A 23,412-nucleotide genomic window follows, 5' to 3' on the forward strand; every position below is an offset into this window, starting at 1 on the left:
TTCTATAATGTAGTCAATTGTGTTTAAACTGAGTGTTTATTAAAGAGAAAGGCTAGTGTGATGTTAGTCTTAGAAATGTTCTATAATGTAGTGAATTGTGTCTAAACTGAGTGTTTATTAAAGAGAGAGGCTGTAGTGTGATGTTAGTCTTAGAAATGTTCTATAATGTAGTCAAATGTGTTTAAACTGAGTGTTTATTAAAGAGAAACACTGTTGTGTGTTGTTAGTCTTAGTTAGAAATGTTCTATAATGTAGTGAATTGTGTCTAAACTCAGTGTTTATTAGAGAGACAGGCTTTAGTGTCATGTTTGTCTTAGTTAGAAATGTTCTATAATGTAGTGAATTTAGTCTAAACTGAGTGTTTATTATAGAGATAGGCTGTAGTGTGATGTTAGTCTTAGTTAGAAATGTTTCATGATGTAGTGAATTCAGTCTAAACTGAACGTTCATTAAATAGAGAGGCTGTAGTGTGATGTTAGTCTTAGTTAGAAATGTTCTGTGATGTAGTGAATTCAGTCTAAACTGAGTCTTTATTAGAGAGATAGGCTTTAGTGTCATGTTTGTCTTAGTTAGAAATGTTCTATAATGTAGTGAATTCAGTCTAAACTGAGTGTTTATTAGAGAGATAGGCTTTAGTGTCATGTTAGTCTTAGTTAGAAATGTTCTGTGATGTAGTGAATTCAGTCTAAACTGAGTGTTTATTAGAGAGATAGGCTTTAGTGTGATGTTAGTCTTAGTTAGAAATGTTCTATAATGTAGTCAATTGTGTTTAAACTGAGTGTTTATTAAAGAGAAACGCTGTAGTGTGATGTTAGTCTTAGTTAGAAATGTTCTATAATGTAGTGAATTGTGTCTAAACTGAGTCTTTATTAGAGAGATAGGCTGTAGTGTGATGTTAGTCTTAGAAATGTTCTATAATGTAGTGAATTGTGTCTAAACTGAGTCTTTATTAAAGAGAGAGGCTGTAGTGTGATGTTAGTCTTAGATAGAAATGTTCTATAATGTAGTCAATTGTTTAAACTGAGTGTTTATTAAAGAGAAACACTGTTGTGTGATGTTAGTCTTAGTTAGAAATGTTCTATAATGTAGTGAATTCAGTCTAAACTGAGTCTTTATTAGAGAGATAGGCTGTAGTGTGATGTTAGTCTTAGTTAGAAATGTTCTATAATGTAGTGAATTGTGTCTAAACTGAGTGTTTATTAGAGAGATAGGCTTTAGTGTCATGTTTGTCTTAGTTAGAAGTGTTCTATAATGTAGTGAATTCAGTCTAAACTGAGTGTTTATTAGAGAGATAGGCTTTAGTGTCATGTTTGTCTTAGTTAGAAATGTTCTATAATGTAGTGAATTCAGTCTAAACTGAGTGTTTATTAGAGAGATAGGCTGTAGTGTGATGTTTGTCTTAGTTAGAAATGTTCTATAATGTAGTGAATTCAGTCTAAACTGAGTGTTTATTATAGAGAGGGGCTGTATTGTGATGTTAGTCTTAGTTAGAAATGTTCAATAATGTAGTGATTTCTTTCTAAACTGAGTGTGTACTAAAGTGAGAGGTTGTAATGTGTAATGTGATGCTCTGCTGTGTCTGCATGTGATTATGTAATAATAGATAGCAGTAGAGTGCCTCACTGCTCAGTCCCACCTCTGATCAGAACGTCCTTAAGTGCTCTGAGAGTCTTTACTGTCCTCGGTAAGAGCTACTCAGTTCATCTCAGGAACAGTTATGGAGGGTTTATTGATGTGTGTATGAATAATCATCTACCTAACTGTATTCTATACATCTGAATTCTCTTACTCACCAGAACACCTTATTTTCTGCTTTAATGACAGTGTCCGTATTAACAGCAGTGTGTTAAGGGAATAGTTGACTGAAAAGTAGATAATAACTTTTAACAGTTTATAACCTTGGAATATTATTTGTAAGCCACTTATGAAGGTCAAGGCAGTGCTTACTAAGAATAAATGTTTCACTTTAGTTACAGTCTTGCGCATTCATTGAAAAAAGCCTACTCACTGTAAAATTTGTTGTCAGTTGTTTCTGAGTTGTCTGTGTTGCAAGACATGCAGACATATTCAGAACAACTAATGTGTATGAGTAGAATACGACTTGTTGCCTGCTAGTTGGCGTTCGCACTAGCATTCATTTTTCGCCACACATTTTAGCTTCCAGTTGAGAGTACGCTGAGCACATCGTTGCTGTCGCTTCTTCTCAGTGCCTTCTCTTTGTTTGTTTTTTTGTTTTACTGTCTCTCTCTGGACTGTATTTTTGGATCTCTGACTTTTGAACTTTGTTTAACTCTGGATCTCTGAACTGTGGTCTTTAGACTTGGTTGAACTTTCCTCTAGTTGATTGGACGCCTGACTGGCATGGGTAGCCAACCACGGCGAGCCGTCTCACTTCTTTCCCACACCTCCCTCGACTTCAGCTGCAGTGAATGAGTTTCCACCCCTCGCTAAGTTGTTCTTTGTGTATGGTCCTAAACAGAGTGTAAACCCCCTGCTCCCTGGTTTCAGTGCCAGCCTTTTCAGGATTTCTTTAGGAATAAAATTAACAGTATCTAGCAGCACTTCCCTACTATAGCACAGTCCTCTTTCTCCTAAATTACTCAACTTCAAAAAGGATTCAGGATTTTCTCAGCAGAAATAATCTATATAAGCCTTTCCAGTCTGGCCTCTGAATAGGTATTTCCAATCCTTGTATTCTGTTACATCCTAACCTTGGTCACCTGATCTTGTATGTTCCATTAGTGTAAATATATGGAGAGTAGTCCTGTTTGTGGCCTTAATGCTGTTTTGTAGTTTCATTTGTGCAATAGTAGATACTTTAACCTGCTGTGAGTGTTTTAAGAGAACATATTTATAAAGATTGTTTTTAATGTTTGGGTGTGTGAGAGACTGAAGTATTTTTGTGTCATTTCTCTTCCAGGCTGTGTAGTCTTGGTCTCACAGAGTACAGCTGTGCAGTTCTGGCCTCAGCTTTCAGCTCAGAGAACTCAAACCTGAGAGAACTGGACCTGAGTAACAACAAACTACAGGATTCAGGAGTGAAGAAGCTCTGTGAGGGACTGAAGAGTCCACACTGTAAACTGGAGAAACTGAGGTAAGATCATTATCTCACTATACACTCATACGCTCTCTCTCTCTCTCTCTCTTTCTCTCTCTCTCTCTCTCTGTCTCTGTGTCTCACACACACACACACACACACACGCGCGCACACACACGCACACATTACAAAACAAAGAGAGAATGAGTAAGACAAACACAACAAGCTTCTAAAATACCACTGTTTATCACACACACACACACACACACACGCATACTTTTGCTTGTACTTCTGTTTATCTGTAGAATCCAGTGTTGTCATAATTTCCCAAAAATGGTTTGCTTTCTCTAGCATGATCCACTTAACTGACTGTTTGCTGTGACTACATTTTTTTCCTGAAATTCTAATGAAACAACAAAGTGTGGCTGAATTAAAGCTCAATGTGTGAGGTCTTCAGGAAATTCAGATGTGCTTCATACCAGCTTCTTCAGCCAATAACGATATCAGACTGGAAATGTCTTATGTTAAAGTACTGTTACTGTAGTGATTATTCAGTACAGTATTAATAAACATTACTGAAGTAGAAGTAAATAAGTAGTTCATTAGAAAACTACTTGAATAATTCAGTGACTTTTTGTGTGTCCACAATCTGGAAATTGGAAATAATCTGTTAATAAAACTAAAGCTTGCCATTTTTGCTTGCCCAGGTACAGAATTCAGTAGTTGACACTGTGCTCTATATTTCTGAGTGTAGTTAAAATCCAAAATAAAAACTGATGTAAACTGTGTAAAAACTGTACCAAAATAATGAAAAATAAATTCTAAAAGACAAAAGCTTAAAGTAAGATACACCTTGGCATGCAGCTACACATCCTTCAGATCAGTACCACTTAGATCCCCTGACGTTTGCAGTCCATTGCAGCACAGTGTCCTTTCTATTGAAGGATTAATTTCATTCATCACATGCAGACGTGCCCCTTTTTCCAGGGGTTCTTTTAGAAGCCAGTATGAAGAGGTTGTGCCCCTTTGCTGTTGTACACCTTAAAAAGTTCTCCATTAAAAGACAGCAGATTTGTCAGCGGTAGCTTCTTTGGATCCATCAGAAACAAAGTTAAATCCATGTTTAGATCACCCAGCCTCACCCACCAAGGAGTAAAACACAACCCAGGGGCCTCCACACCAGGTTCCTTGGTCCAGTAAGAAGTCTCTGGAGGAACTGGAGACAAAAAGCTGCAACTCTGCTTGCCAAATGTATGACTCCTTGTCCTCCCTCCTCTTTGGACAAGAACAGCACACCAATGCAGCTTATCCCAGAAGACATCCACCAGTGCAGTTTGAATATTGGACAATAACCTTGGATGAGGATCTTAACACACTAGTCTGTGCCACAAAGATGATGCTGCCAAATTATAACAGATAAAGACATGTCCTTTATAAGACGAATGGTCCATCTACAAAGACGGCCCTTGACTTTCTCAAGGTGCCCCTCCCAGTTTCTTTGTTCTGTTTGTTGGTCACCTAAAAACACCTCTGAGTACTTAAAACCTTCTCATACCCAATTCAACCCTTGTGGCTTAGTGTGCCTCACACCCATTGTACAGTGGACTAAACTGTGGTCAGACAAAGCAACTGGTGAGATTCATCAATTTATAAAAACATTAAGATGATGCTTAAAAAAGTTAGTCTTGCTAGAGAAATAAGGTTATTTCTTGTATGTGCCCATGTATACTGTTTTTGTTGAACTGCTGCGTGTGGTTCTAGATGGTTTCTATCTGCATTTGACTCAGTACAGTTAAAATCACCGGCTAAAACTAAATAATCATCACTTCTGCAGCCATCCAGTGTTTTGCACAGAGCATCTAAAAACAGCATCCGGTCTACCCCACTGCAGGTGCATATACACACAGAAAGACAAAGGCACAAGGTTCAAAAATGGCACAAACTTTTAAAATTCTACCTCCCATTATGTGGCTATGTGACTAAGAAAGGCCCTCCCATCATTTTCCTTCGGCCAGTCTACAGTGTTCTGCTCATCGCTGTGTGTTTCTTGGACAAACATTACATCAATATGTTTAATCAACTCAAACAGCTGTGCTCTCTTATTAGCATCTGTGGTTCCATTAACATTTAATGTCGCCACCTTGAACTCATTCATGTTAAAAAGAAAGCATAAAAACAACACAGCCAGCACTCCACAACACAAAACTCTGAGGGAATATTTATGCCATCTCACTACTGTCATCAGTGAGCTGATTTAGTTTGGCCACTATCTGATTTAGTTTGGCCACTATCTTCTTTAGGCAGAAAATCTCCTGGATAGTAAGCCCTAAGTAAACACTGACTGTACAAACCCACACAATCTGGGAAATGGTCTTCCACTCGCACCCCTTTAACATGTTTTGTGCTCTCCAAAAAATCTCTTTATTTTCAAGGTATAATTTTTTCTAGAACCGCAAGTCTGTGAACACAATGAGATGTTGGAGTCAGATAAGTTGTTTTCAGCATTATCAGTTTTAGGGGCTGCACCATCATCAGCTTTCTATACACTGCGAGTCTGATACTGACTGTGATGGGCTTTTTTCTTTTAGTAACAGGGTTAGCAGAGTCATCCAGCATGGTCTGGTGGCCGTCTAACACTAAATCAACTATATCAGTAACATTTTCAGTTCTTTTTCTCTGTCAGCGTTCTCCTCCATCTCCACCTTCTCTTCCACAGCCAAAGCATTTGAGAGTCTCTGTGGTGGCAAATGTAGTCAATACAGTGTAATCAAAGTTCTCAACTCTAAATTTGAAGGAAGCATTCAGTTCATCGCATTATCTTTCAGAATCCTGAAAGATGTTGCCTAAAAGACACATTTCAGCAGCGGTGATTTGCAGCTGAGTAGAACTTTCTAATTTGGTAACAGTATATGCTGTCATGCCCCACAACTTTCCCCACTGTGAGACTACGCTCCTCCACTGTAACATTAGCACCTGCGGCAATTTTAATACCGTTCAAACGCTACTCTCCCAGCCTGCCATGGCATCCAGTGCAGGACGCCGGCCACTGACCCCCACTAGTCTCCTAAACCACCCAAACAACAGATATTACTGTCACAGAATTAAATTGAAACTAGGAAACAAATAGTGATGGGGAAGTAAGAGAAAGAGTGGGGAAACACACTCAGACAGACCAAACAGTCTGCACGTGCTCTCACACTCAGAGCCGCACCACTCACTCACAACCATGCAGGCGAGAGAGAGAGAGAGACTGAGGGAGAGACAATGAGAGACAGACTGAGGGGGAGAGACAATGAGAGATTGAGACAAAGAGACTGAGGGGAGAGAAAGAGAGACAGACTGCGGAGGGAGAGACAGACTGAGTGTGAGAGAGAGAGAGCCAGAGAGTGACAGACTGAGTGGGAGAGAGAGATTTAACACAGCTTTATTCCACCAATATAATTATACTCTTATGACAGCAGATCCATCCAGATTTACACACACACACACACATTTTCTAAACTGCTTATTCCAGCAGTCATTCGGCAGAAGGCAGGATACACCCTGGACAGATCACCAGTCCATCACAGGGTAGAAACACAGATATATACTATCAAACACACACTCACAGCTAGGGGGAATTCAGCATCTCCAATTTATCTGACTGCATGTCTTTGGACTGTAGGAGGAAACTGGAGCACCCAGAGGAAACCCACACAGACACAGGGAGAACATGCAAACTCCACACAGAAAGGACCCTGGTCTCCCCGGCCAGGGAACTGAACCCAGGTCCTTTTTGCTGTGAGGCAACAGTGCGTAGTTGATCATCAATCTGTCCCCACACATGAATGAACGCCTCTACCTGATCTACCAGCCTGTAATATTCATATTCCACTCTAATTGCCCTGCCATCAACCATTTTCATACATCAACTCAGGATTCATACAACAAGGACCTGTGGCCTTTTTCTTCCTTGTCGTCCATATAGCCAATTTTGCTGTCCCTACATTATGATTTAAAATACATTTTCTTCTGCATATGAGTCCTGTACTTCACCCCAGCAATAAAATTCTTTCAGAAAATTTCTCACTGAAGACATCAAATCAGCCTTTTAAAAACAGAAGCAAACCACTTAACCTATCACAGCGCAAAAACAGACCCTCAGTCGATTCCTTCTGACCACAAAATCTACACTGTCCCCCACTGATGGATTCAGGTGAACCAAATGTCTGTCTGTAGATTTTGCCCCATGAATAATCCTCCAGTGTAGATCAGCTGAACGCTTCTCTATAGGGGGTTTATACCAGGATCTCCACCTGTCCCTCAGGGGGAAGTCTGGTCTGAACAACTCCAGCCACCCCGATCTCTGATGCCTCAGATCAGTCTGATGTGCCAATTAGACACAGGCATAGTACATAACCTTCTTTGAGACCACTTGAAACTGTCCCAGCTCCAGGATATGGAACAATGTTTCTGGTAGGACTCTCCTCATCTGGATCCACTTGAATTGCCAATGTGACATCTATGCAAGGAGCAGAAAGTCATTTTGCTTGCTGTCTCTGTATTCCTCCTCTGACACATCAAGGAACGGCTGATTTTACCTCTTCAAATAATCTAGTGACCACCCTGCAGTCCAGTCACCTCTCTAAGTTCCCAGTAAAATCCATGCAGTGCCCCAGCTTTGTACACCCCTTCCCCAAGAGGCATGCTCTCAAGCTAGCTGAGGACAACTGTCTAGTCTGTATCAATGAGCACAGTAATGGTTCTTCCAGTATCCTCTCTGTCGAACTTTAGACATTTCTGGACACCTCAAAAACTATCCTCCAGACTAGTAGAAGTGATCAATAAAAAGGAGTGAGACCAGACAAGCCAGTCCTATCCAAAACATCTAAGGTCATATTTGAAACTCCCTGCTCTATGCAGGATTTTACTGGCTGTCTGAGCCCACAGCGCATCTCGCTGGTAAAGCAGCTTTTTTGCCGACCGCAGCTGAAAGGCCCTCACTCGGCTCTGTATGTCCACCAGGCCTTGCCCTCCTTCCACTACCGGTAGAAAAAGCAGAGCTGCCTGAATCCAGTGTTGTCCACTTCAAAAAATTCTACCATTTTCTTCTGTAACCTTTCAGTTCTTTGGAGCTCCCTGGGAGGCTTCAAAACCATCATCCTGTGCCACAATGTGGAGGCTGCTACGTCAAACGAACTGCCAAAATTTCCTCACAGAAACAATTTTTAGAGATCAACAAACACAAATATGTTAAATACTTTACATAAATACAACAATCAAAATTGTAAAGTCAGACGTCAAGAAATAACATTTGTAAACTCCTCAGTCGGCAATAAATGGCCGCTTGGTCTGCTATGCTTATCAAACTGAAGCAATGGAACTCTCGGCAGGTGAACGGTATTGAACCTTGCAGAGCATCTGCATGGTAACTCTGCTGGACCTCATACCAAGTCTCTGTGCCAGTGCCTCTGCGTCGTTGAGATCCACTGCAGCAGTCTCCGCCAGGTGCCTCACCGTGACCAGACCCACCTTCCTAATCCTCTCAGACAGGCTTCGAGCCCCTCTTTCTGCGAATGACAGTCAAGCTCCATGGATAACTGGCTCCCGCAGAAGCCAGTAAATGGAGTCATAAGAGAAGTTGCTTCTACGACTTGTGCAATTGCCATGCTTTAAAAACACTGACATTAAAAAGAAGGAAATCCAAATAAAAGCCAGTTGATCAGTTTATAGTAAAAAGCACTCCCCTCCAGTTCCAAGCCTCCAGCCTTGTGTAAAACAAAACCTGCCACAGATCTCCATTTAATTCAACATTAGTGTTTGGCTAAGGCATTTCAGCATACGTACTTTGTACAGAACAAGGAACTAGCATTTCACAGTCATGATCAGATGAATCGTATTCCAATTCCACCAAATGATCTGAAATAGCATTTACAGGTGGCCTTTTGGTCACTATATTAGGGCAGTTAAAATCACAATCTAGTTACCCCACCTTCATGTTGTCACTGAAACAATCCTGCGGTTTAAGAGCCACGAGGAAACTCAGTATGGACATTTCAGTTAGAACCGGATCCATAACGATAGGAGGAACAAATAGACACAAAAACACACAAATGGGTTGCCTGGGTTGCTCTCAGGCAAGGTGACGTTCCAAGTGCGACCGTGTCTATTTTAGCACAGTAATAAAACATGGGCTAGACACAAACCCTAGTGATCCTGGAACATACAAGGTGAACAGTAGTCCCAATAGTCATCGTTTATCTGAAACTCAGTTTTCTGATCTTCTGTTTTAGTTAGATCGTATAGTGGTTAAACAGGTTTTCACATAAACCTCAATTCAAGGTCATCAATAATTGCACAATCACAGCTGTGCTACTGTAACAGGTGGTGAAATAGTATATACAGTGGCACAACAGTCAGGTAAAATTGACTCCTGAGCCTGTAAAACCAGCTGTCCTACTGAACAGAGGATTGATTAATATGCGCCTGTTTAAAAAAAGAAGGATGTATCGAAAGCCATGCCATGGTTGATAATCTTCATGCAGAAGCACTAATCAAAATCCATTTGTCATATTGAATATAGAGAAAACAATGTTCAAGACACAATCCATTAAATATTGTGGATGGACCAATGTTTTGTGACGCATTATTAATTGGATAGTGCTTGGTATTCGGGGGAAGAGTACCCAGTCAGTTTGACATGTTCAACCTTTAGTAAGCCACAGTCTGCAAGGGATTTGGACCAGTTCAGACATTAAAAAAATAGAACTATGAGAACTCGCCCCTTGAGCTGATTGATGACACCTAATGCCACCATGACAACACAGGACAATCATAAAAACTTGTACACACCCCAATACAGGGCAGAGGTCAGTACTACTTTGGACTAAACACAGCTTCAGTTGTATCTGAAACTCGACCCTCAGTTTACCAGGGAGTTAGTCCCAGTCACTGTATCAGACAGGGTTGTTCTAGACTAATTTTAAAGCTTGCATCAAACTTTTCCTTATGCTTATACTTCCACAGGCCTATTTTGCCTTGGAGGCAGCGTGCATTATGGCATGCTCTGTGAGTTTGCTCACTACTTGTTTGCCAGAATGACATATGTAGCTTCTCATCTAGGGACCATATTTTATCTGGAGAAACAGGCACTTTCTTTTGAAACCATTTGTCCAAACTAGATGAGTCTATATGTTTACATAACAGTTCATCCACTCTGACAATGAAAACGTTATCAGACCTGTCAGGTGAATCCCGACCGCCCCTCTGTGTGGTACACTTTTCTCCTGACGTGGGGTTACGGCAACACTACGGTGGTCTTCCCGTCTGTTCTGTCAACGAGAGGAGAATAACCTACTGTACCAGGGGAACCAGCCTGATGTCTGAAGAAGTGAAGTTTATTCATTTGTGTGCGGGTACCAGACACCTAGCCAGCCCGTAAGACAATGGGCTGATGAACTTTTATTGCTGGACTGATGCCAATATTAGGCCCAGTCTATACATGACAAGTGACATGTGTGACAGACATGACCATGTAAGGATAAACAAGGATAGGCAGAACAGAATGTTCTAAATACAGTCACAGTACAGACACACACAATACTGAATATAATGACATATAACACAACACTAAACACATTACAGAGCAGTACATTTCTACATGAACTATTAGTGTCCTTCCCCTAAAAGACATACGCATAAAGATGTAAAGCCAGCACCATTTTCCAGCCTGTCCCGTACAGCTTGTAAAACCCCCTTAATAGTCTAGGCAACTAGAAACACCCTCAGATATTTAAAACTTCCCCTAGACCAAACCAGCCCCCCTGGCAATGCTGGCTCTCCTCCTTGCCAATCCCCCACCAACAAACCCATACTTTTTCCCCAGTTAATCTTTGCCGAAGAAAGAATTTTAAAATCTTGTATAATGCCACCTAAAGTTTTGGCATCCCTATCTCCAGTAATCCCTACAACCACATCATCAGCATAGGCCGCCAGATAAAAAGGTGGAATATCCTTGGCTACCTGAACTCCACTAAATTCTCTTCTGAGAAGATGGAGCATGGGCTCAATAGCTATGGCATACAGCATTCCCAACAGTGAGTAACCCTGTCTAGTTCCCATCCCGACTTTAAAAGGAGCACACAAACCACTTTTGACCTTCAGCACATTCTCAGTGTCACTATAGAGCACCCACACACACACACACACACACACACACACACATCTTCTAAGACGCTTCCTATAGAGCACCCTCACTATTGAAATAAAGCTAGGAGAGAAACCTAATGCCTCAAAAGTATCCCGCATGTACTGATGCTCAACCTGATCAAAAGCCTTTTCTTGGTCTAAAGCAATGAGCCCAAACCCATACTTTAATCCAGACACTTCTAAGATATCTCTAATAAGAGATATATTATCAAAACTTGATCTGCCAGGAACACAGTAGGCCTGATCCGTGTGTGTGACCTGCCCCATCACCTTCTTTAAGTGATTAGCCAAAACTTTAGAGAGGACTTTATATTCAGCACACAGCAAGCTCACAGGCCTCCAGTTTTTAAGCTGAGGTCACCTTTCTTGGTCAGTAGGGTGAAGACCGCCCTCCCACAGTCCTGACAGACTGTCATTGAGCACAGCCAGCACATCCTCCCCAACCCTCAAAACGATTTATAAAACTCAGTGGACAGACCATCCATACCTGGGACCTTCCCAGTAGCCTTGCCTTGCAACGTCACCTACAGCTCCTTCATAGTAATCACTTTGCATCAACTCTTCATTTTGCTGGGCCAACACATGTGGTAACCCCTCATAGAACTGCTGTGACACTGACTGGACCTCCCTATACTCACTGGAGTACAGCTTTGAAAAAAACTCCTCTGCCCTCCAGAAAACTCCACTCTGTCTCCACTGAGACAGACTGAGGGGCTGAGTTCTGTGATGAATTGAATAAAGTCTTTGATGATGTTTTATCTGTAGTCTCCGGTGAGACTAAAAAAACAAGTAAGAAACAGACAGAATTACTGTGTAGAGTATTTGTATTAGACTGAATATTCTGTATCACAGCATTATAGAGCTGTTTACATCCACAACTCTGACAAAACCTTATTTTATATGGGTAAAATGTAGACTATGGGTAAGAACTTTTTCTGTGTAACTACCGATAACTTTTGAACTTAAGTGACCAATTTACTGAAGCTGTAAACTCAGAATACGGCTCTTTGTGTTTTTTACCTTTTTAGATTGCACCTCCAGAAAATACCACTGTTAGCCCTCTGGTTGTGTTACAGTCAAATTTGACTGATTTACTGTTTTTCTCATAACTGTTTCTTTCATCTGTTGCAATACAGCTGAATAACATTGTCCAGACCAGCTAAAATAAAAATATTCAGAAACGCAAATAAACACTTACACACACACACACAGCTGAATGTCTGACAGCATATCACCATCTTGTAGTATGAACAGAGACCTGAGCCAAACTTACAAGTAGACTTAACAGTGGAGGCTCTTCCTGATAGAAGAGTTAACTTTTCCAAGACTTTGTCTCATTGATGCTCCTTTGTTCCATGCTGGGTTGATTTCTGTGTACACCAAAGCAAACAGCAGGAGGAGCTCTTTGAGATCTGCTCTTAACTGGTTTTACAAAAGCATCTTAACACAAAGATGATACATCTTAAATGATAGAGTGACCATCACATTGTCTCCCTAAGTTAAGATGATGAATACTAAGATGCTTTTGGGAAACTGGGCCCTTGAAAGTGTCACCCACTTGAAAAAATGGAAAATATTATCAATTTCTATGTTTAATCAATCCCCATGGTCAATCTGAAAATGTAATAAATTCCCAATAATGTTATAATACATTATTACTAAAAATATTATTACATTATTAGTTAATATATTTCATCACAGTACTGGGCAAGTTATCACATTATTAGGCCTAATTTGATTTTCACCAGTTGAAAAATATATGAAATATTATTACATTTCTAAGACCTCAGTGAAGCTGGACCCCAATGTGGTCAGAAATGTAATAAAAATGCTACTATTCATTTGTGCTGTGTTTGTGCCTTTAAAAGAAGTGTTTGTGCTCGTTTAATTCTTAAGTTATTGGATAAACAGTTTTTGTCACAAATGATGACATCATTAGGAATAAAGGAACATCTTGACATCATAAGGAATAAATCATTAATGTTGGTCTTTCAGTGTATCGTGTGCTCGTGTTAATTTGTGACTTGTTAAAATGCTCACTTAATATGAACAAACGATTTGTTAGAATTGATAGAGCACAAATGTTTCTTTTAAAAGCACAAATCGACGCAAACGCATCACAAATGAGTGAGATTATTTTGGTGCGATTTGGATGTGAATTTTTATATTGCTGGGAAATTATTACAATAATTTTTACAAGGTCAGTAGGAAGCACACAATGTGTAAATGTTTATAAGAGCTCATACTGTACTACATTATCTCACATTCACACACTGTACAACCTGTTCCTGCCAAGTCACAAACACACACACACATGCACACGCACTACAACTCTGCCTGTTATTAGTACAGTATGTGTATTTCTGGTAATTTTATATGAGAATGACGAACAGAAACATTTCTCTGATGGTAAAATTTAGAAAACTGAGAGAAGAGCAAATGTTGCAGATGAAATTGAAAGACTTCTGACTGTATTACAGGATCATGAGAAAGAAAATAACAAACAATATATTTTTAGTAAAAAGTGGCAAGAAACAACAACAAAATAAAAAAATAAAAGTCATCTGAACACATCAAAAGATCTGTATAAGCAGACTGCATGCTTAACTAAGACAAGTCTTACAGAAGATAGTAAGATACCCTAACAGAATGAAACAAAAAGAGCCAAATAGACATAAAATGAGACGAGGGAAAGCGAGAAAGAGAGATAGTGGTGGGGGTGGGAGGGTCCTGACAGAATTAGACAAAGCAGGCCTACCTTTATGTAAATGATATGTAAATGAGAGAAAATATAGCTGTAGAGTCTAGATCCTTGTTAGATAGATGGTAATGAGGACAGTGTGAGGGAGGCTCATAGTTTGTTTAATTTCTTATGATTTCTGATCTAAAAACTGATTTAAGAGCTGTGGCAAGAAAGGAACCCAGTTTGATTTGCTTAGTTGAAATACAGAAATCGCATTGAACATACGTTTAAACACAACTTTAATGCTAAGGTGAGAGGAACAGCATGATTCATAGAAAAGCTACACTGTTAAACCAGATATTTGTTTTAAATACACTTATACAACATTTTTTCAACACATCACAGTTTTAGTTGGTAAGCAAATAAATAAATCAATTTTAAAATTTATTAAGAAATACATTTTTAAAAGTTACAGATTATTTTTTAAAACATTACTGCCTTTAAAACTGTTGTGTTTTAAACATCTGCAATCTGGGTGACTTGCTATGTGTTTTTTCTTGTTGTTTGTCACATTAAGTGCCTTGATGAGTAAGTGGTATCACTTAAACCTTGAGATGAGCCAAGACTGAAAGCTTTTAAGTTCTGCTCTCATTTAGCATTGATCATGTGTTGTTCTGCTGACTTGGTCAGTCTTCTCTAATAAGGATGGCCCCCACAATAAGATCAAAGGGGCTCTGTCTTGTATTTTAAGCTTTTGCCTCATTGCACACCGATCAGGCATAACATAATGACCACCTCCTTGTTTCTACGCTCATTGTCCATTTTATCAGCTCCACTTACTATATAGGTGCACTTTGTAGTTCTACAGTTACAGACTGTAGTCCATCTGTTTCTCTGATACTTTGTTAGCCCGCTTTTACCCTGTTCTTCAGTGGTCAGGACCCCCATGGACCCTCACAGAGCAGGTACTATTTGGGTGGTGGATCATTCTCAGCGCTGCAGTAACTGTGTCCACTCACTGTCCACTCTATTAGACACTCCTACCTTGTCAGTCCACCTTGTAGATGTAAAGTCAGAGACGATAGCTCATCTGCTGCTGCACAGTTTGTATTGGTCATCCTCTAGTCTTTCATCAGTTTTCACAGGATGCTGCTGGGTGGATATTTTTGGTCGGTGGACTATTCTCAGTCCAGCAGTGACACTGGGGTGTTTAAAAACTGTATCTGATCCACTCAGACCAGCACAACACACACTAACACACCACCACGTCAGTGTTACTGCAGTGCTGAGAATGATCCACCACCCAAATAGTACCTGCTCTGTGAGGGTCCATGGGGGTCCTGACCACTGAAGAACAGGGTAAAAGTGGGCTAACAAAGTATGCAGAGAAACAGATGGACTACAGTCTGTAATTGATTGTGGAGCTGATATATATATCGATCAGCATTAATGGTGCCTTCACAGATTTGCAAGTTACCCGTGCCATGTGCACTAAGGCACCCCCCATATTATCATATATGATGGCTTTTGAGCTATTCTCTAAAAACAAGCTGTGTGATCTTTAAACTGGAGGACACAGTGTCCATTATTTCCAAAAAGAATGTGGCTGTGGTGGAGGTGCAAGCACTAGAGGAAGCTGAAGCAGTGCAAAATTATCTCCAGAAGCGGTCTCTCTACCCACTCTTACCTACAGCTTCCCCATTCCATGCAGAATCACATGACAGCTTTGTGGCATGGCATCTGCCTGAGAGGGGTATTTCACAATCACAGCCTATTATCAATAAGCCAGTGATTAAAAAAAAGTCTGACAGTGTGCACTTACCTGCATCAAACTTACCTGACTCAACTAAAATTGAGACAAAGTCTGAAGTCAGAGGAACAAACCCCACCATGAATGTACATGACCAGTTACACACTTCCCAATATATTCCAACAGTCAGCACAACACCTCTGGCAGAGTCTTTGTCACAGATGCACAACGACATCTAGTCATATCTGGACTGTACCAATTTGATGATAAGCCTAAGAATTGTTGCGCATGGTATTATATGGTATTATGCATTATATGATTCAGTCTCGCTGTGTTACTCTGTCCCCTTTTTAATCTTATCTTAGATCAGTTGTTATGCGAGCAGTTATATTCCATTCTGTGTACTGTTCACAGCCATAAAATAACCATTGCTGCATCTCGGCTAACTACTGAATGTTTATCTGGTGAATCTCATGTATCCAGTTTCTTTTTGCATAACTACTGATCTAATATTTAGTGCCTATATACCTTTATTAATCTATCATTTAGTGCTTATATATCTTTATCAATAAATGACCTTTATTAAAGAGTAACTCCACTCCACTATTTTCAGCTAATTCCACCCTGGCTCAACTCTGAAAAATGGTCAAAAAGAGGCGGGGCACGTTGGGAGGGGCACTGCAGCAATATACGGGTTTGGAGGTGGGGCTGCGAGAGAAACCTGGCGGTTCATACTAATTTTCTGCCCGAGAATAGTCAAGAGTGTCCTATTTTACTTTGTAATGAGCTGTAAAGTGGTAAATATCACCTCTACAGCAGTATTTCAGGTGGAACAGAAAGTTTGAATAAGGAGAATAAGAAGCAAACAGGCTCATCTATTAGCTTCATTACCTGCATGGGTGTTTGATGCAGTTGACTGATGTTACATACTTCTCTGTGAAGGTGGTTCATCCAAAAGATTACTTTAGCAGCTATCTGAGTGATAAAGATTTTTCTACTTGATTTGTTATTTGAAGTCGGTCATTCAAATAGTTCAATTCTACACTCACCAAGCTCTTTATTAGGAACACTATACTAATACTGAGTAGGACCTCCCTTTGTTCTCAAAACAGCTTTAATTCTTCATGGATTCCACAAGATGTTGGAAGCATTTCTTTGAGATTCTGGTCCATGCTGACATGATTCCATCATGCAATTCCTGCAGATTTTTCACTTTCTTGCAGCAAATCTTCCATTCTACCACATCCCTAAGGTGAACTATTTAATTCAGATTCGGTGACTGTGAAGACCAGTGAGGAAACTGAACTCACTGTTCATGTGTTTTGTGGCAAGCTACATATATGTTATGACTTAAAAATCACCCAGCTACCCACTTTGTAGTCAAGTTTGTGAGAGTGTGTTATTTGGATATAGCAAATTGTTTGCTTAATTCATGAGAAGGCAGTGGGATTATGGGAGCAGCAGTGAACCGAAGCAGACAAAGAGAGTGAAAATAATGTTGAAAATTTTAAATAAGTGAATTTTTCATTAAACATATTAACAGAAGGATTAAATGAAGAAAACTGCAAACCAGTAACAGTGAGGACCAGAGTTTTACCTTTATCAATGTATTGTAAAAATATTGTAAATGTAAAATATGATACTTTTTATGTATTGTATACATTACTAAATACATTTAGGGCAGTGTTTACAATATTCAGCCTTCTCTACTTTTACAAAGTATTCTGCCTAAACCTGTATAACAATTTGAGATGCACAATTATTGGCACCCCTCGTAAAGGTGAGTAAAAGAGGTTATAAGAAATTCACCTGTTGGTGATTAGCTTAATCTCACACTGAAAAAAAATCTACCTTTAATTCAACTCAATTTTTCAAAAAAAAAGAATCCCTCATAAACAAATAATTATTTTTAACAAACTATGCACCACAATTATTGGCACCTCTAGAAATTCATAGAAACAAATTGTAGCTGAAGCATTTTTTCCATTTATAGTTTACTTTTTTAGCTTTTTTAGAGTGTCTACAAACTTTCAAGCAGTAATCCAAGACTTCCTATTTTAAAAAAATAGCTACTCGCCTGAAAATGCCCATATCTACAGTTACGGTACTAATTAAAAAGTTCAGCTGAAACTGACAAACTGGCCTGGACAAGGAACTAAGTGTATTTTGCCTTTACACACAATGAGGAGGTAAGAGAGAAAAAAATCCCCAAGGATTATTGTTGGAGGATTACAGAAAAAGTAGCATCTTAGGGTCACCAAGTTTCCAAAACCATCAGACGCCACCTCCATGCCAACAGATTATTTGGAAGGCATGCCTTTCCTGCCTTTCCTGTCATCTAACCACAAACGTAAGTGTCTGGAGTGCTAAACGTGAAATTAAGGTTTTAGGTAACAAACACTCAAGTAGGTTGGGGCATAAAAGGAAGGATGACCACACTGAAAAGAACCTGATGCCCACTGTTAATATGGTGGAGGGTCTGTGATGTTGTGGGTTGTTTTTCCTCCAAAGGCCCTGCAAACCTTGTTTGGGTACATGGCATCATGGACTCCATGAAATACTAGGACATTTTAAATTAAAATCTGTCTGCCTCTGCTAAAACACTAAACTAAAATGGGTTGTCGCTGGATCTTCCAGCAGGACAGTGATCCAAAACATGACCAGATCAACACAAAAATGTGTGTACTGAACACAAAATCAAGCTTTTGCCATGGCTGTCTCAGCCCCCTGATCTAAACCCTGTAGAAAACCTGTGGGGTGAGGAGAGTGCACAAGAGAGGACTGAGGACCCTGGACAATCTTGAGAGATTCTGTAAAGAGAAATGGTGTCAAATTCCTGCTCTGTATTTTCCAACCTTATGAGCTGTTTAGAAGACTAAGTGCTGTTTTATTGGCAAAGGGAGGTTGTACAAAGTGTTAAATACAGGGTGATTTTTTGATGAGGATTTTTTTTTTTATCTCAGAATAAATTTACTGAAATGTTGTATTTTTCTCATTTTTTCAGTGTGAAATTAAGCTAATTCAGCAAAAGATTAATTTATTGTAACCCTTTGTACTCATCTTTACCAGGGGTGCTAATAATTTTTGAGGGGACTGTATGACACATTTTAGGCCAACTACATATCAGTCTCATCATCCATGGTTTCATTCATGGGCACTTTCACCCACTCCTCAGAGGAAGAGAGAGAAAAAGAGAGAGAGAGAGAGTGTGTGCAAGGGAGAAAAACAAGAGAAATAAATAAATAAAAAATAAAATAAATAAAAAAACACAAATCTACCACACTGTACAAAGTATTAATTATTATTTAATTAATTTAATATTAATCATTAACTTACTGGCTGTTTTAAAATTTCAGGTTCAACTACTGTGTTACATTCTGTTAACTTATTACTAGAAGCCAGGTTATTTACTTCTTGAGTTAAAACATCAAATAGGTTTTTACAGTGTACACAAAAAGAATCACTCATTTAAACGCTGAGCCTGATGTTCTATGTACAAAAAGATTACCTGATATTTTTGATGTGGAGAGGTTTTAATAATGACATTATTGGGCAAACAGCTCTGTTCCTGATAGTTTATTTCATTTCTGTTACAAAATGTTTCACTCTTCCTTTGTTTTTCATGATTTTGTTTATAAGACATGCCAATCAATGTTGCTGAATCACTGCATGTTTTGATGTGTAAATCCTCACTCTGTAAAAGATTTAACTGTAAAATGACAGTAAATTACTGGCGACTACTTTCACAGTAAATTGTTGAACCATATTAACAGTGAATTACAGAAAATAGCAACTTAATACTGTGGCTCCACACTCAGCTGGACTGGCTGTTTACATAACAACTGTAAAAGTAATGTAAACTCAGTAGCCAGTAATTTACTGTACATTTACACATCGCTGTTGTTGGAAGAAAACCTTGTATCTCCAAAATGGTGACTTTACAGGAGAAGGAAAAAACCTACTTTACTTTTAATGCAAATCAATGGAACCAGAATTTTTTCAAAGTCATTTTGGGCTGTTTCTTTTAGTCCATTCATCATGAAATTTACACACAATGTAAAGAGTGACAGGCATTTTCAAATTATGTCAAAAACATAAACATATTTTTCCACAGTGTTTTGTATGGTGTATGCACAGAATATACCTTAAGATTAGTTGATTTCACAGTAAAATGATTAATACAGTATTTTAAAAATGAGTGTTAAATATTGTGAAATACTGCCAATAATTATCACTCATGAGTGTGAACGGAGATACTGGACAGATTGTTCATTTGAGACTGACAGTACGTTTTAACCTCGTTATCTAAGTTAACTTCATTAAAACAGATGAAGTAAACAAACCACCTCCAGACCTGCAGGGGAAGCTGATGGCGCTGTAGTGTTTAGCATTTGGACTTTTTTTTCACCTTAATGTCATTTATGTATCTAAATTAAGTTGAATCTGGAGTTATTAAATATTTAAGCAGCCTAGCAGGTCAATGAACACATTGCATTTTGGGATGGATTGTATCATGACCAAAGTTCTGCCCACATGCTGGAATATTTGGTCAGAGCAGAACTTCATCCAGGTGTCTTTGGGGTTCTGAAGAAATCCATGTTGGTCACATGCGCTGTTTACTACTATTGAACACAATCAGTACCTGAACTGTGTGTAGTAGAATGCTGCACACACATACATTAAAAATGGAATGATTCTCTGATTGTGTGTGTGGTGACAGTGGCTGTGTTTGGAATCTTACATTAGAGGGCTAGAAGATCTTCAGTTGTGTCCACATTTAGAGGAGACAGTTTTGTCCACATTTGGGGGAGACAGATTTGTCCACATTTAGGGGAGACAGTTGTGTCCACATTTAGGGGAGACAGTTGTGTCCACATTTAGGGGAGACAGTCTTGTCCACATTTAGGGGAAACAGTGTTGTCCACATTTAGGGGAGACATTTTTGTTCACATTTAGGGGAGACAGTTTTGTCCACATTTAGGGGAGACAGTTTTGCTCACATTTAGGGAAGTCAGTTTTGTCCACGTTTAGGGGAGACAGTTTTGCTCACATTTAGGGAAGTCAGTTTTGTCCACATTTAGGGGAGACAGTTTTGTCCACATTTAGGGGAAGTGACTCCATTAAGCCCATGTATCATACAAGCCCACCTGCTCATTTATTTTGAGAGGCAGTGAGGGGAAGCAGATATTTAGACACTTGTGATTTTGTTATTTAGTTCATTTGCAGGGCATATATTTGCATACCTAACATGACAGTGGACCAGGAGTAGAAGGTGCACTGGCTTTGACTGGACGAGGAGGGTCCTGAAGGAAGCTAGCAAGAGAACTCAGAAAACAATCATTAGTTTCCCCTTTTTTGTGTGTTTTTTTTCTTTTATTCCTGGTTATTTTGTTTTCCTTTTTGCACTACTACAAAATTTCTCTACACTGAGTCTTCCTATACTGAGTGTACCTTTAGAAGGAAATTTTCTCGCAGTTATATTATTTCATAATTTCATTTTTTTCTCACCTAGTTTTTTATGTCTTTTTTCATTTCACATAGTGGACCAGAATCCCCCTTCCTTTTTTGAATTTTAATTTTCCTTTTTAGCAACTTTATTAATTATATAGATTCAGTTACTTTCTGTCTCATTTTCAAGGAAACTAATATATAAACAGTCTTTCTCCAAACAAGACAAGTTCAGTTTTTAGAGTAGTTCTATTTTTGTTTCATCTGTCCAGAGTACATTGTTCCAAAAGATTCTAAATTTGTCTAAATACTCGGTTGCGTGTTTTAGAAGTGCATCTCTGTGCCTACTTATTAGCAGAAGAGTTCTATGTGATCTATCGTTGTTGCTGATGAGACCAACCACGGTAGTGTCGTCAGCAAACTTTATGATGTGGTTGGAACTGTGAACTGCTGCATTCTAATATGTGTCCTTTTTTTGTATTCATGATATAATTAATCATGTAAAGCGTGTTGTATCTTGTCCATACATTCAAGACATTAAATAAATATTATAAGTATTAATCATATGGAGCATTCACAGAACGAAGTGGGAACGAGGGGCGAGTGAGGAGCAAGGAATAGAAAACCCAGAGCTGGAGCACTGTGATTACAGGAATGCTTTGGGCAAGGGGTGGAAATGTTTGCTGATCCACTCCACTAACATACTCCACTTTAAGTCTTGTAAGTTGTAAGGAAGTGGAGCAGGTGGAGCTGCTATAGATTGGATTTGTTGTTCCAGCACATCCCACAGATGCTTGATTGGAGATTTGGGGAATTTGGAGGTCAGAGCAACACCTTGAACATGAATACCAGGAGCATGATCTCTTTGTCAGGTTCCTCAAACCACTCCAGGACAAGGTGTGCAGTGTGGCAGGGCAACATATCATAATGAAAGAAGCCATTCATATTGTACCTGGTCTGCAGCGATGTTTAGGTAGGCAGTCCATGTCAGTTTGTTGTCTACATGAATGCCCAGACCTACAGTTTCTCAGCAGAACGTCGCCTAGGTCGTCACACTCCCGCCACCAGCTATTATTCTTCCTACAGTACATCCTGGTGCCATCACTTCCCCAGGTGAACACAGCACATCATCAGACAAGGGGACATTCTTCAAGTCCAGTTCTGGCACTTGTGTGCCCATTGTAGGTGCTCTCAGCGGTGAACAAGGGTTAGCTTGGGTACTATAACTGGTCTGTAGCTATGCAGCCCCATAGGCAGCCATGTGAGATGCACTGTGTATTGTGACACATTTCTCCCGTAACCTTCATTAAACATTTCTCTGATAGTACCACACTAGCCCACTCTGTTGGTATGGACCAGTCAGGATAGCCTTTGCTGCTCTTACACATCAGTGAGCCTTTTGCACACAATGAACTGGTTTTGTCAAAGTCACTCAGGTCTTCACACCCGCACATTTCTCCCACATCCAAACTGTGCACTACGAGAACCAGCATTTTGCTTACAGTCTGATAGATCCCAGACCTTCACACGCACCATAGTTATGAGATCATCAGCGCCCTTTTAGTGCATCTGTGAGTGATCATAGTGTTTGGGATCATCAGAGACTTATTTCTATTTTTGTGCAAAATATTTAATTAATTAATTGAAAGAAGACGTTCTAGAAACTCAGCTTCGTGAATGTTAAGCCCTATATGATGTGTTAGTTTAATATTAGTAAAGATTGATGTGAGTGTCTGGAGTGAGAACAGGACAGTCAGAATGATGTCCATACTGATCAATTTTGAACACAAATGGAAAAAATGCTTGATAACTATAGAAAATGAAAACATTGTGGAAGTGCTGAGCTGTAAGTGTAAGGAGTTTTTCTTCTCTCTGCAGACTGGAACACTGCAGCATTACAGATAAAGGCTGTGCTGATTTGTTTAAAGCTCTGAAATCAAACCCCTCATCACAGCTGACAGAACTGAACATAAACTACAATAAACCAGGAGATTCAGCAGTGAAGGAGCTCTCTGAACTACTGGAGGATCAGCACTGTAAACTGAAGAAACTGCAGTGAGTTACTGATGTACCGTCTCCACACACACACACACACACACACACACACACAGTTAGTGTGGTAGTTAAGACTACTAGAGCCAAGTCTGAGAGTCAAGACCAACAACAGATTAAATTTTTTTAAAGCATGCAGTGCAGTCAGTCGCGCACACACACATCACATTCCCAGTGGCTTAGAAGGTCACGTGCACATGGTTAGTATTTGGTAGCAATTGTTTAACTTGGGTCAAATGTTTCAGGTCACCTTTC

The 23,412-nt window shown here is 39.4% G+C and overlaps 1 protein-coding gene across 1 annotated transcript in view; it reads left to right on the plus strand.

Moving 5' to 3' along the window:
- Positions 1 to 23,164, plus strand: part of LOC118801846 (ribonuclease inhibitor-like) — a 35,125-nt gene extending 11,961 nt beyond the window's left edge. Inside the window, exons 4-5 of the mRNA XM_036562237.1 lie at positions 2,921 to 3,094; positions 22,984 to 23,164. Coding sequence (XP_036418130.1) covers positions 2,921 to 3,094; positions 22,984 to 23,164 — 355 coding nt within the window. The remainder of the gene's footprint in view (positions 1 to 2,920; positions 3,095 to 22,983) is intronic.
- The last annotated feature ends 248 nt before the right edge of the window (positions 23,165 to 23,412 follow it).

The sequence above is a fragment of the Colossoma macropomum genome, unplaced genomic scaffold, assembly GCF_904425465.1.
Source record: "Colossoma macropomum unplaced genomic scaffold, Colossoma_macropomum, whole genome shotgun sequence".
NCBI lineage: Eukaryota > Metazoa > Chordata > Actinopteri > Characiformes > Serrasalmidae > Colossoma > Colossoma macropomum.